Genomic DNA, 12,654 nt, shown 5'->3' with positions numbered 1-12,654 from the left:
CCATACTGTATGACACCTCATAACAAAATGATTTTCTAAAAGATGTTTCAAAAAGTATTTTTTCCCAAACATATTCTGGTCACAATAAAACAATCTATCCATTTATACATATATACATACATATATATATTATTTAACGTGGGCTCTTTTTCAACAACATTACATACAAGACAGGATCTTGCTTTACACAGTATGTCTGTCCACCACAGAGTATCTCATTAGACAGTAGTTTTCAGTTGTATGTTTTGCATATATATATGCACTTATTTAGCAAATATTTGTATGTAATAGAAGACTATGACTTACTATTTCTTTACATTATTTCCTAAAGTTCAAATACTGTGTAGGCATGCTATATAGGTAGGTAGGTAGGTAGGTAGTAAAAGAGTTTAATGTTGCTCAATATAAGAGAATCAAATATCAAATAATCAGTAAACTAAAGGTAAAGAAAAACCTGTTCATCTTGTTTATAACCCTTGTCAGTGTAAACATATCTACCACTCAGCCTCTCAATCTTTACTCAGCAAAACAAAGGTGCAGCTTCTCCAGGTGTTCCTTATCTTTAAACACCTTTAGGGCAGGTATGGTGCTTTTTACTGCACCATATGCCTTTTCCATATTGACTATGACTCAGATAAGAGTAACCTGGCTATCTCTGTGCCTTCCCTATTTTTGAAATGTCAATGTTGTTTTTTATATCATTGTTTAAATCAAATTTTTAATTAAAACACTACTCTCTATTGTTTATTATTATTATTACTTGTGCTTGCTTTTAGATAGTTAGTAATTGCAAATGAAAAGTTTACACAAACAATGACCTGCCTAGAAGCTGAACCCTGTTTAATTTGGTTCATTTCAATTCAATTAATTGGCAAAATACAATATTATAAAAAGTATTTGGTGCTAGCCCCGATGATTCTCAAACATCACACACTCAGTGACAATATAGTGCATGATTCAACACAAAAGTGTACAAGATAAAGATTAATAAATAATACATGCAACAATATTAAAATTAAAATTATAAATATCATGTATAAGAATACATGTAGTCATGCACCATACAGAATCATGGAGCAACTCAACATTAGTCACTAAGTTACAGACATACAGAACTTAGGATGAGTATTGTAAACTGAAAGTATTGCTGATGCTTGCATAATTGAGTGTTGATCATAGATCAGTCAGATGTGTATGTGAGAGTAAATACCTTAATGGGCCGGGGATAAAACTGCATTCGCATACACTGATACAGCTTTGAATGCTACTGTGCAACTTCTTCCTAGATTACAGGGGAGAAACAGTTTGCTGCATAGGTATGTGAAATCAGTGATAATGGAAGGGGAATTATTTAGACATCTCTTCAGTGATAAACAGAGCTGCTTTAACCAGCAGGTATAATGCCTTGTGGTCTGCCAACATGCAGTTGCCATACCAGAATGTGAAGAAACTAGTCAGTACACCGTTCAATATGTATAGTATAAGCAATTAAGGATGTTTGTGGGTGACAAATTTACTTTCCTCAGCCTCCACAACAAGCAAAGTCAGTTTTTAGCCTTCTTGAAAGGCTGTTTTGCTGATGTTGAGGGGCAGCTTGTTTCTGTTTCGCCATTCAGTAAAGAGTTTACCACATCCCTATGCTATTATTGGTAATCAGGCCACTTCTATTGTGTCATCAGGAAGCTTGCAGATAGACTTTGTGTTATAGCTGGCAACACAAGTCTGAGAAAATAAGAGGAAGAACCTTGAGCTTAGCATACCACCATTTTGTGCTTTTAAGTTAATAATAAGAGTGCTTGTTGTGTGTTTGTTAAATCTGGCAGGTAAAGGTCTGCCAGTCAGGATGTCTTATATTCATTAACATAGTGTTGTTTTTAAAATAAGAGCTCTTTGCTTTGTGACTAGCTGCAGGGGAGAAGGTGTTAAATACTGAGCTAAAATCAATAAACAAAAGACTGCTCCTATGTGCCACCCTATGAGTAAATTTACATTATGTAAATCTTATGCAGAGACTTCTGTTTTTATTTAGATTGTACTTTTCCAAGAGAACATTATGGCGGGGCACTTTACAAGGCACACACAAATACAAATGACAACTCTTATTGGTGGGAATAGCATAAAAATATGAGTTGCACAGCTTCTGCATTAGATTCTAATGATAAGTAACAGTATTAGTATATTGTGTATTGTAAATTCATCTATCCATTATCACACTCACCTAATCCAGTTCAGACTAGTGGAAACCATCTCTCCCGACAGCCTTCTCACACAACAGGATTTAAAATTAATTACTATATATGTTACCAATTTTCAACAGCATTCATATTTTAATTTCTTTTATAGTAGAAAATAACAGATTAATCCTATGTGTTTTCTTTCACCGATCACCTAAAGCTTATTACACGTATTATGGAATGATCCTCTGAAATCTCAAATGAACTATTAATAAATCAATCAAGCACATCGAGGCGGAAAGTATTAAAAACGACATTAAAAAAAATACTACAAGCTAACTAAGGTGATATATTTCTGCATATTTCTCTGTTAAACGCTTTAGATGTACAACACACAGTTGTCAACATATCCATCTTTTAACCATTTCGTCGAGTTCAGTGTCCCAAGATGCTGCAGATGACCATGCTGGCCATAATATCATTGGGTAGCGGAAGGAGAGCGCCTTATCGGAAAGTATTGCGAAACACGCATGCAAAATGCTATTTAAAACGGTTATTTTTCTTAACGATATACAATTTAAGCTGTATTAACGATATACAGCTTTTTGTGACTGAAGCTGGATAGCGTGTTACAGTCAAATAGCATTATTTAACACAACTGCACTGCAATAATTTTGCCCGCAATGAAGAGCGCTGCTTTTTTAATAGAATAACTTCAGCCTGTTTTTGTCAGTAACGGGTTAAAATGTTCTACAGCCCTCCCCCCAGCCCGACGCTTAAAAGTCAAACTAGTTTGTTTATTTACAGACTGTGTGACGTAACGGCTACGCCCCCTTCGCTTCGCTACCAACCATAGAAGCGAAAGGGTTTGTTGCTGCCGTGGTTTGTTTGTGACATCACGAGCAACGTCGATATAAAATCGCGGGTTCCTGGCGTGTCGCGTTTATTCTGGCAGTGTAGACGGCAGTGGAGGCTGAAGAAGTGGTGATGTGGCTTTCTAGTTCATTATTTACAAACAAAGGCGACAGGCATAAAACTGTCCTGATTTGTATCACGCACATTATATTCCAATTAAGCATAACAAAAAGCACCTTCTTAATTTTATGCGAATGAAAAAGAACAACTGATTAATTACAGGACAAACGACGAGCGCCTGGAAGATCGAGGTCTCGCCAAAAATACCCATTAAAAATAACACTAGAAAGTAAAAAAAGAAAAGAGACGGCTATCTATTCTGTTCACATTTTCGCCCGGATTCTCAATGCATACGCTTTGCACAAGAGCCAGTATGAAGCCAGAAATCACAGCGGCAGTGGGATTTCTTTCGAGGTTTCTGAGGACAAAGGGGTTCGTTAACGATCGGCAGTTACAAACATTCAGCCAGTCTCTTCAGGATCTGCTGGCAGGTAAGCTGTGCATCGTTGATTAGGCTTTAAAACACACACACGAAGGATGGAACTTCCAAGGTTTTTCATTCTTTTGCGGAAACGTAATGTAGGATACGACTTCATCTTGCCTTTAGTGGTGACTGGAATAGAACTAAGCGGCGCGCACCGCGCCAGCAGACGGAAACAACACGGTGTACTGTAAAACAAGAACTGGTGCAATGGGTGCCCAGTTTCCGCGACATTGCAGCCGGGGCAGTAAGCTTCTGAGGTAATAATGTTTTGTACGATCATTTTTATTCCTCTTTGTTTACAGTTTTGGCCATGTTCAGGTGAGAAGTAATGACATCGTAAAAGCTGTTTGACTCCCACACCATCTTGTGAGATTTTCGTGTGTGATTTTTATTTTGTATTTAATATATAATATTTATTTGTCTTAATCGAACACCTGTTCGTTTTCGGTTATGATTGATTTCGTTCTTCCGTGCTGCGCTTGCCCCGCGCTCTCCCTCACCTCGTGCTTGCTGTTCAGAACAAAAGATTTAGGCGGATTTTTTATGTTAAGTTTACCCAAGTAAGACCACGTTGTCTCTGTATGTTTTTTAAAATATATTTATGCGCAAACGTATTTATTTGCGTCAGATATATGTGGTTTGAAGTATAGTTGTAAACAAGTTAAGTAAACACAGCGCAGTTCCGATGTAAGCAGAATGGGGGAAGGGGCCGCCAGAAACTTTTACGTTTCATTCTGTGACTGGCGATCTCTACCCACGTTTGTGTAGAACAGTATTGTGAACGACATTAGTTTTCGTTCATTGAGCAGTTAGGACTTGTTTTCAAGAAGTTTGATATAAAATGTTTTTTTCCCATCATGCCAAAAAAGGCACTTCCTGCCACGACTTCTTTGTTGGCACCTTTGTTTATTGTAGCGTCCCCAGTTGATTTTGAGAATGAGTAATTAAGGTCTGTCTTCAGAGGTCCGCGTCGGGCCACTCATGGTTAAACAGCAAAATCATAGCGCTTTGGGGCAGTAGGGTTAATATTTCGATTGTTTGTGAAAGATGTTATGCAATGCCGCAGAATCGCGGTGTGTTAGACATGGTGGTTGGAGATTTGTAATCTAGTTGGTCAGCGTCAGTCAGTATTTGAATGTTGAGGGATTAGGGGCACGGGCATCCTGTAGTGTGTGTATTAATGGTTTTCTTTAGTCCAGTCTTGGCCTGTTAGTATCTTTCTCGTTTACACGACTTTTCGACACTACAGCAATTGTGATACGATAGTTATCCCGTTATCCAAATACCTAGAAATTATCATGTGAGACTAATCAAACTGCGGCTCTCAATTTATCGAGTCCGATAATGTTATATTTATTATTAAAATTAGTTTTGTTCTAGCACGCAGTGTGTGCACCCTACGACGTGTGCGCGATGCAGTCTTAAAAGCTTCCTTGAACGAGTAGTGGTTCAGTGGGTTCAGGAGATGCATTTGCACTTAATATATCCAGTAGAAGTACTTTTTTGTTCCTTTTTAGGTCAGTTTTGTTAAGTCATTTGGCTTCCAATATTTTCCCTTACAATGTTTGTATTCTGAGACCAGTTTGGTCTTCTAGTTTTGTATTTTCCCCCAAATTTATTTGCATTATACTGTTTGAGTGGGATCAAAGTAAGCTTATGATTGACTTATATAAAACCAATTTCATAAATGGATTGTGGATGGCACAACCAAGAAGTTAATCTTCTTCTGATATCTGCTTGTTGGCCTATATTGATGTTGCTGTACTGAAACTCAAATTTCTACATTTTTACAAGTCTGTACATTCATTGTGTTTCAAGTGCCCTAGGGTGGGCCACAGATAGGCCTACATTATCTTGCCACAGTAAAATGTCTAGGTATTAGAGAGAAGCTCCTGTAATCCTGAAGAGAAGTGGGTTTAAAGTCTGGGTTTAATACGGTTTCTTTGATTGGTTGGAATGTTCAATACAAGTTACTGCTAGAAGGAAAGCACTGAGGCTAGATATATTCTAGATTCTAGCTTGCAATGTGTGTTATGTAAACAGATTATAGTGTTAATGTTGTGTTACATTTAGTCAACCCATTAACAACAAGGCCTTTTTTTTTTTATAAAATGGAATGACCTCAAGTAATGGAATAGCACTAATATTTTACTCATTGTACGAAGTACCTGGTGGTGTTTTTGGTCAAGCTAAGTATTTTCAAACATAATTTATACAGTGCAACCAAATTTTTATTCTGTGGTAACCATTCATCAAAAATTTGTACAAAAATTTAAAGCAAGTAAATTAGTTGGAACAAGATTTTGTTAATTACTTAAGCATAGCATCTTAGTGGTTACTTTAAGTCAGTTCTGATTTCCAGACTATCCTATGCATTGGGACATATATAGACTAGGGAGTATAAGAGTCCAAAACTATTTAAAAAAAATAATAATAATAAATCTTAGGTCAGCATCTCAAGTCTTTTTTGTAGTTTGGAACTGACCTTTCTGTTAAAAGACTAAAGGATTTTGATCATCATGGAAATTATACAGCTGTTTTTGTATAAGAGCATCATGGCTATCCATCCCAGACGAAGAAATTAAAGGTTATACCTTACCCTCCTGTTCATTCTTTCCTCCTTTACTTGTGGTTTGTTTGGTTTCAGTCATGGTTCCAGATTGTCCCTTGACTGTCATTTTATTTTGGACTCTGCTCATTTTTGTTCATTTATATTATAAACAAAGGTGTATTTAACTGGTTAAAGATTAACAGTTTGGTGTATTGTGTGTATTTCGTCCATGTTAAATTATGAATGGCTTACAGACTTTAATGTCTTTAAGAATGCTTTCTGTACCTAGTCATAGAAATTGTACACTACAGGAAGGGATCCACCCGTTCTCTAAACTCACCGCCTCTTTCTAGGTACTTTGTGTTCTGCACGTAGACTTGTTCCAGAGCAGCAAAAGATTAGCCAGTTGCTTATAAGCAGCTGTGTTGTGACAGATGGGTCTTTTAGAAGACTTGTTTATTGAATGTCTCATTGTCTCTACTTGTAATTTAATATGTGTAGTTTAAATATGCAAATGTATAGCACATATACTGACAAAGGCCTGAGAACTGTGCTGATGGCTGTTTTTATGCATTTTGTGATTAGCCACAAATGTTTCTTAGTAAGTTAGCAAGACCCTTTTAATTCAGTAGTGTACATTTATGTGGCAAGATAGACTTCAATGTCTTTACTGGCTATCTCTCTTAACTACAAATAAGCTTTAGTTAATCTGTGTGCTAGTTGTTTTATTTTTTCAAATTAAACTTAAATCATCTCATATTTAACCGTGCATTAAACACTTCAAACAAAATAACAAGCACACTAACAGTTTTCCGTTTTCCTGCATTTTTGGTCTTGTAATTTAACAGCATTGTTTCCCTTACAGTATTGTACTGTATAATATAATGCATAAGGATCAAGTTCCAACATTTATTTATTAATTTGTCATTTGAAGTAGCCATCTTGTTCAAAGTAAGTTTTACAATGTGTGCCTGTTTCTTTAAGTGCAAGATAACATAACCTTGCTTATGGGTCATCCCCTTCCAATAATAGTTCTTTTATGCAATGGTGTTTTTACCCGCAGTTACATGCCATTTTATCTTGTTAAATCTAGTATGGTGTGGGACTAGTGAAATTGTAGTAGATTATCATTATTATTCTGATGAAATGGTGGCCCTGTATATTGCGATTTCATCTTATTGAATGAGAATTTCTTCCACATTAGAACATCTGAGAGGAAAACGTATTGCTTTAATTGACTCCGAATTGGTCTGGTGAGGATGTGTACTTAATTATGACCTGTGATAGACCGCACACAAAGATGTCTTGCCCAGGCTTATTTTCTGCTTTGTGCACACTTCTAGATAAGTAGGCCATTATTCTACATGGCCTAAAATTTGATTAGTTAGAAAATGGATACAACAGTCCGTGGAAAGTTTGTCCAATGTTGTTGCAGACTTGTCTTTATATGGACCAGTCTCTTCTCACCACCTCACAGTATATGCTAGGTTTATTATTCCCTCTGAATGGGCCCTGTTAGTTAATTTTTGTGAGTAAATGCTTTAGAAGTTGGCGTGTAGGTTTTTTCATTAAACAGTCATTGGTGCAGTTCCCTTGTGTTCATACATGTTTTTGTTCCTAAACATGTCACACTCAGTTTAAACTTTTTTTTTACATATCTGCATATGTTTTTAAAATGTATCACAGCTTACTCCCTCATCCCAGAGTTGTATATTTTGGGTTGACATGTACTGGTGAAGTGTGTAAGCAAGTGTAGATTAGTGTCCTGTGCAGGGCTGATTCCTGGTTGCTGTGGTAGTCATCTGGCACTCCGTAATAGAAAAAGCCAGTTTGAAATATTAATGGTTAGCAATTTGCTTTGTGCAACTAATTTTATCCTATTGCACTTTAGAAAAATATCACGCGTTTCTCAAAGTAAATTGTTTACTTGGTATAATGGCAGTCTCCCAACTACATTTTGGATGTTTTTTTTTTTTTTTTGTTTAGGATGGCTTATTGTGTAATCTGCCAATCTATCATTTAAGATTTCTAATTCCAATGCTAGCAACATCTTTCATATCTTGAGGCACACCTGACTATACTCATTGCTTTTTAGAACCTCCTGTGTGGCTCATCTCCTTCATCACCAGTCCAATGTTAGTTTTCTGAAGCTACTGTAAAGTAAATAAACTGTTCTATACATGCCTGATACTGGATGGCACTCTACTTTATCACTTTATACGCAGTCGTTTCCTTTATAGGTATTTTTGAGATTTTATTTATGTATTGTATTGTGTTCACACATTTTAGTATAAATAAAAAAAATGCAGATTGCCTTGTCAGTATGTTTAAATACCTCATATCTTGTACTAGTTTGTCAGTTATATTCCAGATAAGGGGTCACTAAGTGCTATTTTATGGATGATTTTAAATGTATACCATTCAGACAGTTGGAATGTGTTAAATACACATAGTAATCAACTAGCCACACAGGACACAATTTTAAGGTTGTGTCTTTGAACATTAATTTTCTAAATACACTCCCTTAAATATTAGGAAATAGGCTAATTTTTGACAATTCTATGTCTATTGTAAATGTGTATAAAAGTGAGAAGGCATAACTTTTGGAATGTAAAGGTTTAACACTTTTTAAATTTGTTTAAACAATCCAATTTTATGTGACTTTGCTGAGAATCTGATTGGTCTAAAATAATTATATTAGGCGGTTTGAAGTATGCACATGTCTCTAAAGTGGCTCAGTAGGAACCTGTGTTGATCTGCATACATCACTAACTAAGGCTTTGACACAGTGACCTTGAGTTGGATTTGATGATAAATGAGTGGGTTGGAATCCTTTTTTAATGTGATACTTGTACTGTATTTTTAACAATGACAAATTTCATTAATGCCTTTTATCTAAAACTATTTCTGTGCTTTAAATTTTGATTTTTCTAAAATTGTAAAAAAAATTTTCCCATTTCATTTTCAGAGCAGTACAAGCACCACTGGTTTCCAGAGAAGCCATGTAAAGGTTCAGGCTATCGATGCATCCGGATCAACCACAAAATGGACCCACTTGTTGGCCAAGCAGCTCAAAGAATTGGACTGAGCATCGAACAGCTTTACCGGTTGCTACCCAGTGAGCTCACTCTGTGGGTGGACCCTTTTGAAGTGTCTTACCGCATTGGAGAGGATGGGTCCATCTGTGTGCTGTACGAGTCCCAGCCTGGAGTGGCAAATCCACAAAATGCTACTAGTAATGCTTTGCAAATGATGGACAGCCGGATCAGCTGCAAAGAGGAGCTGATGATAGGAAGAACCAGCCCTTCCAAATCCTACAGCATGATGACTGTTTCCAGTTAAAGCCATCACTTATTATTGCGGATCATCTGGGGATGGAGAATATTTAGATTTCTTACACCTCTTTTCATTTTACTAAATGGAAGTTTCCTTTTAGGGGGTGGAGGGGAAAGGGTTGGAATATAGAATTCGAAGTTGCAGGCAAATGTGAAGAATCTTACCCTGATGTTGGGATGAGTAACTTTCACTTAATTGCCACACTTGGAAGTAATTCTGGGCAGCCTTTATATGTAGAATTTGCACTTTTGTCTTACTGTAATAAGAAAATACTTTCTTCAGGATGTTTTGGTTACTGAAGATTTCTTTTTTTTTTTAAAAAAAAAAAGCGGGTTTTCACATTTGGAAGTACTTTTGTCCGTATCTTTGGTGGTTTTAAAATTATTGATTTTCTGATACATGTTTCCATACTATGGAGGGAATCTTGGACCATAATTTGTGTGAATACAATCTTGCAAGTCTTCATGTCTGCTGTTACAAGATTCAGATCCACCATTGGTTTCTGGCAGTGAGTAATGTCCATGTATACTGAGCCTGTTTCCACAGAATCTTACTACATCCCCCCACCTACCTTTCTGTTGACGTAAGGGATCTATCATGGTTTACTATACCAAGGCATAGTAGATTGTAATAAAAGTAGGGAATGTTCAGCTGAGACTAATTTTGTTTACAACTAAAATAGTTTGGAGTGTACAATTAGGTATTGGGGAAAAGTGGGTGTAGTCTAGGACATATTTTAGTGCCTGTGTGCAGGCTTTATTCTTGCTGTGCCAAATGGTTAAAGTTGGGAGGGGGTAAGTAATTAAAGGAAAGTTAACCTACTTCATTATGATGGTGTAGCCGACTTTTAGTTTTATCCAGCTCACAGTGCTTATGCAGGCATTTTAATGCCTAGTGAGGCAGCATAAATGCACTCCAGAAAAGCTCTGTGTGCACCTAATAGCTGAATGCACTCATAATCCAGGATAATGTGGGATGCCTTTTTTCTGTGCTCCATGATTAGTCTTTCTCTTCACCTGAGTATACTGCCTTTTGGAAAGGGAGTCAAGATCTTCAGTTTCATGTTTCTACCATTGTGATTTTTGGAAGAATTGCAGAAAGCTGCACTGTTTGGTGCAGAGCAAATTCACTGCGTGTGGTCTGAATTTCAACATGTGGATTTTAATTTGTTGTTCAAATTTGTTTTCCGTTCTTTAGGGACTAGGGCAGCTAAAATAAAGTTTGCAAAGCTGAATAAAGTGATTGTTAGCCAGTCAGAATGCACTGAACTTTGATGGTGGGGGACCATATTTAGTCTCAGGATTTAAGTGGCAGCTTCTGTGGCAACAGGTAAGATTTTATTTTCTTATGTTTTGGTACTTAAGTTGTGGCACATGCCATGAGCATCTGGAATGTAGTCCTGTTACACGTGTGCTGCTCCTCCTGTATCTCCGTTCCACCTAGGATGGCATAGAATTCTAAACCCTTTATTTTTTTATATTGTGGCATAGTTGTACGTTACACAGCACACTGCTTTTAGATAAACAGTCTTTTGATTGGGCGGGGGATTTTGCTCAGGATTTTAAGTTTTGTTAAATGCCAACATAACTTTTAACTTTAAGATTCATACATGTGTGTTCTGCACACTTGAGTTTGCCACAATACAAAAAAATGTTTTGAATTCTATTTGAACATGTATATGAATTTTTGAATTAGGTTTCAAACTGGATTATTTTATTTTTTTTTTTTTGTACAAAAATAAAGTATTTAAAATTGGTAGCATCTTGTATGTTCAAGAAATGTCAAATATGAAGAGAATTGTTTTCAGTTGGCACATTGATAATTTTGCCAAATTCTGGCTGACCCCTCAGCAGTCTGTATTGCACATACGCCATACCTTTATATTCACTTCATACAAAGAGCCTTATGAATGTATATAAAGAAGGCAGCTTTATGATAGGGATTGGGGGGGAGGGGTTGGGATGAATACTTGATGTGAAAAGTGCACTATGTCATGGTTATTCCAAGTGTTTGAAGTGGTTAGACCCGTAGCGTTTATCAGAGTCCAAAGAGTAATTCCATCCACCCTGATTTCTGTCCCTTTGTGGTCATGGGAGCCTTAGCTTGAACACCCTCTTGGTTTTCCATCCTCTGGTGATCTTGCTTTGTTTTAATTTTGTAATTTTCAAGGCAAAAAAGCACCAGTATTTGTGATCTATTTTGGTCATTCTGTTTTTTCTTGGATTAAGTTGTGAACTGATGTAAATTTGTACAGTTCATGTAAATTGATTGTGAGGAAGTTGTACAGATTTCTATATTTTGAAAGAGAATTTTTCTTCTCTGTAATAAAAATTTCTTATGACTTTAAGTCTTTGTTTTTTGTTCTTCTTTTTCACCTTGCTAAGCTTTCATATTTTAAAAGGGGGGTTGCTCTTTATAGTGGTCTGTTCTGCTCTGTACTCTCAAACCTTTACTGATTCTTAGCTGTATTATAGTCTGACCAAGGAAGTATTTTGCAGCAGTTTGGTTAATTTGAAAACTGGTTAGCCCACCTGGATCATTTCTTTTTTGCTGCCTGTAGCAGTTTTGTGTCTTAATCTGATTTTCATTATCAAAGGTTTAAAGACCAATTCACTCAGGTCCAATATAAAAGTATTTGTAGCAGATATTCCTATTATAGTGACTCTTGACAAAACAAAAATGTACTAAGCAGCTAGTCCTTGGTGAATAAATAGACCACCTTGCCCTTGTGAGGGAATATTAAAAGCAATGAAATGAGCAGGCAGGCTGGTGATGTATTGCCATTCTGAATTAAAACAGGGCAATTATCTTCTGTGGGATTTATTTAAAGTATCAGTGCTGGGATTTAGGCGTTTGAGTGTTTACTAGGTGTGTGCACAAGTTTCTGTGGTTTTCATCTGAACATTGCTTCTATTTTGAATTATTTAAGATTTGCTTTTTTGCTTTAAATAGAATCCATGCTCAAGTCATCTTTATGTAGCTTTCTCAAATTTTCTAGTTGGATAGAACCATTCAATTGAGTAATGTATGCAAGTATAGATACTGCTGAGGTACCATTAGTAGAAATGAAATTTAAACTTAATATGAGTGGGGGTATATAAAAGGAATCGAGAACAAATTAGCTGTAAAATAGACTTATCTAGTCCTGGCATTCTTGAGTAACCGTACTCTTGTTCCAATAGAGTGCATTTGTT

The 12,654-nt window shown here is 36.3% G+C and overlaps 1 protein-coding gene across 1 annotated transcript; it reads left to right on the top strand.

Annotated features, from left to right (window-relative positions):
• Positions 1 to 3,107: 3,107 nt before the first annotated feature.
• Positions 3,108 to 9,772, top strand: btg1 (B-cell translocation gene 1, anti-proliferative). The gene is made up of 2 exons (XM_039761803.1): positions 3,108 to 3,580; positions 9,093 to 9,772. The coding sequence occupies exons 1-2, from the start codon at positions 3,436 to 3,438 to the stop codon at positions 9,464 to 9,466; spliced, it is 519 nt and encodes a 172-aa protein (XP_039617737.1). The 5' UTR covers positions 3,108 to 3,435; the 3' UTR covers positions 9,467 to 9,772.
• Positions 9,773 to 12,654: the final 2,882 nt, after the last annotated feature.

The sequence above is a fragment of the Polypterus senegalus genome, chromosome 8, assembly GCF_016835505.1.
Source record: "Polypterus senegalus isolate Bchr_013 chromosome 8, ASM1683550v1, whole genome shotgun sequence".
NCBI lineage: Eukaryota > Metazoa > Chordata > Cladistia > Polypteriformes > Polypteridae > Polypterus > Polypterus senegalus.
Note: the sequence above shows the minus strand (reverse complement) of the source record. Positions and strands in the feature narration are given on the sequence as shown.

Excerpts from the sequence above, each read along its gene's own strand:
- btg1 (XM_039761803.1), top strand. The coding sequence starts at position 3,436 with ATGCATACGCTTTGCACAAGAGCCAGTATGAAGCCAGAAATCACAGCG. Across the intron at positions 3,581-9,092 it reads TCTTCAGGATCTGCTGGCAG|AGCAGTACAAGCACCACTGG; the intron begins GTAAGCTGTGCA and ends TTTCATTTTCAG.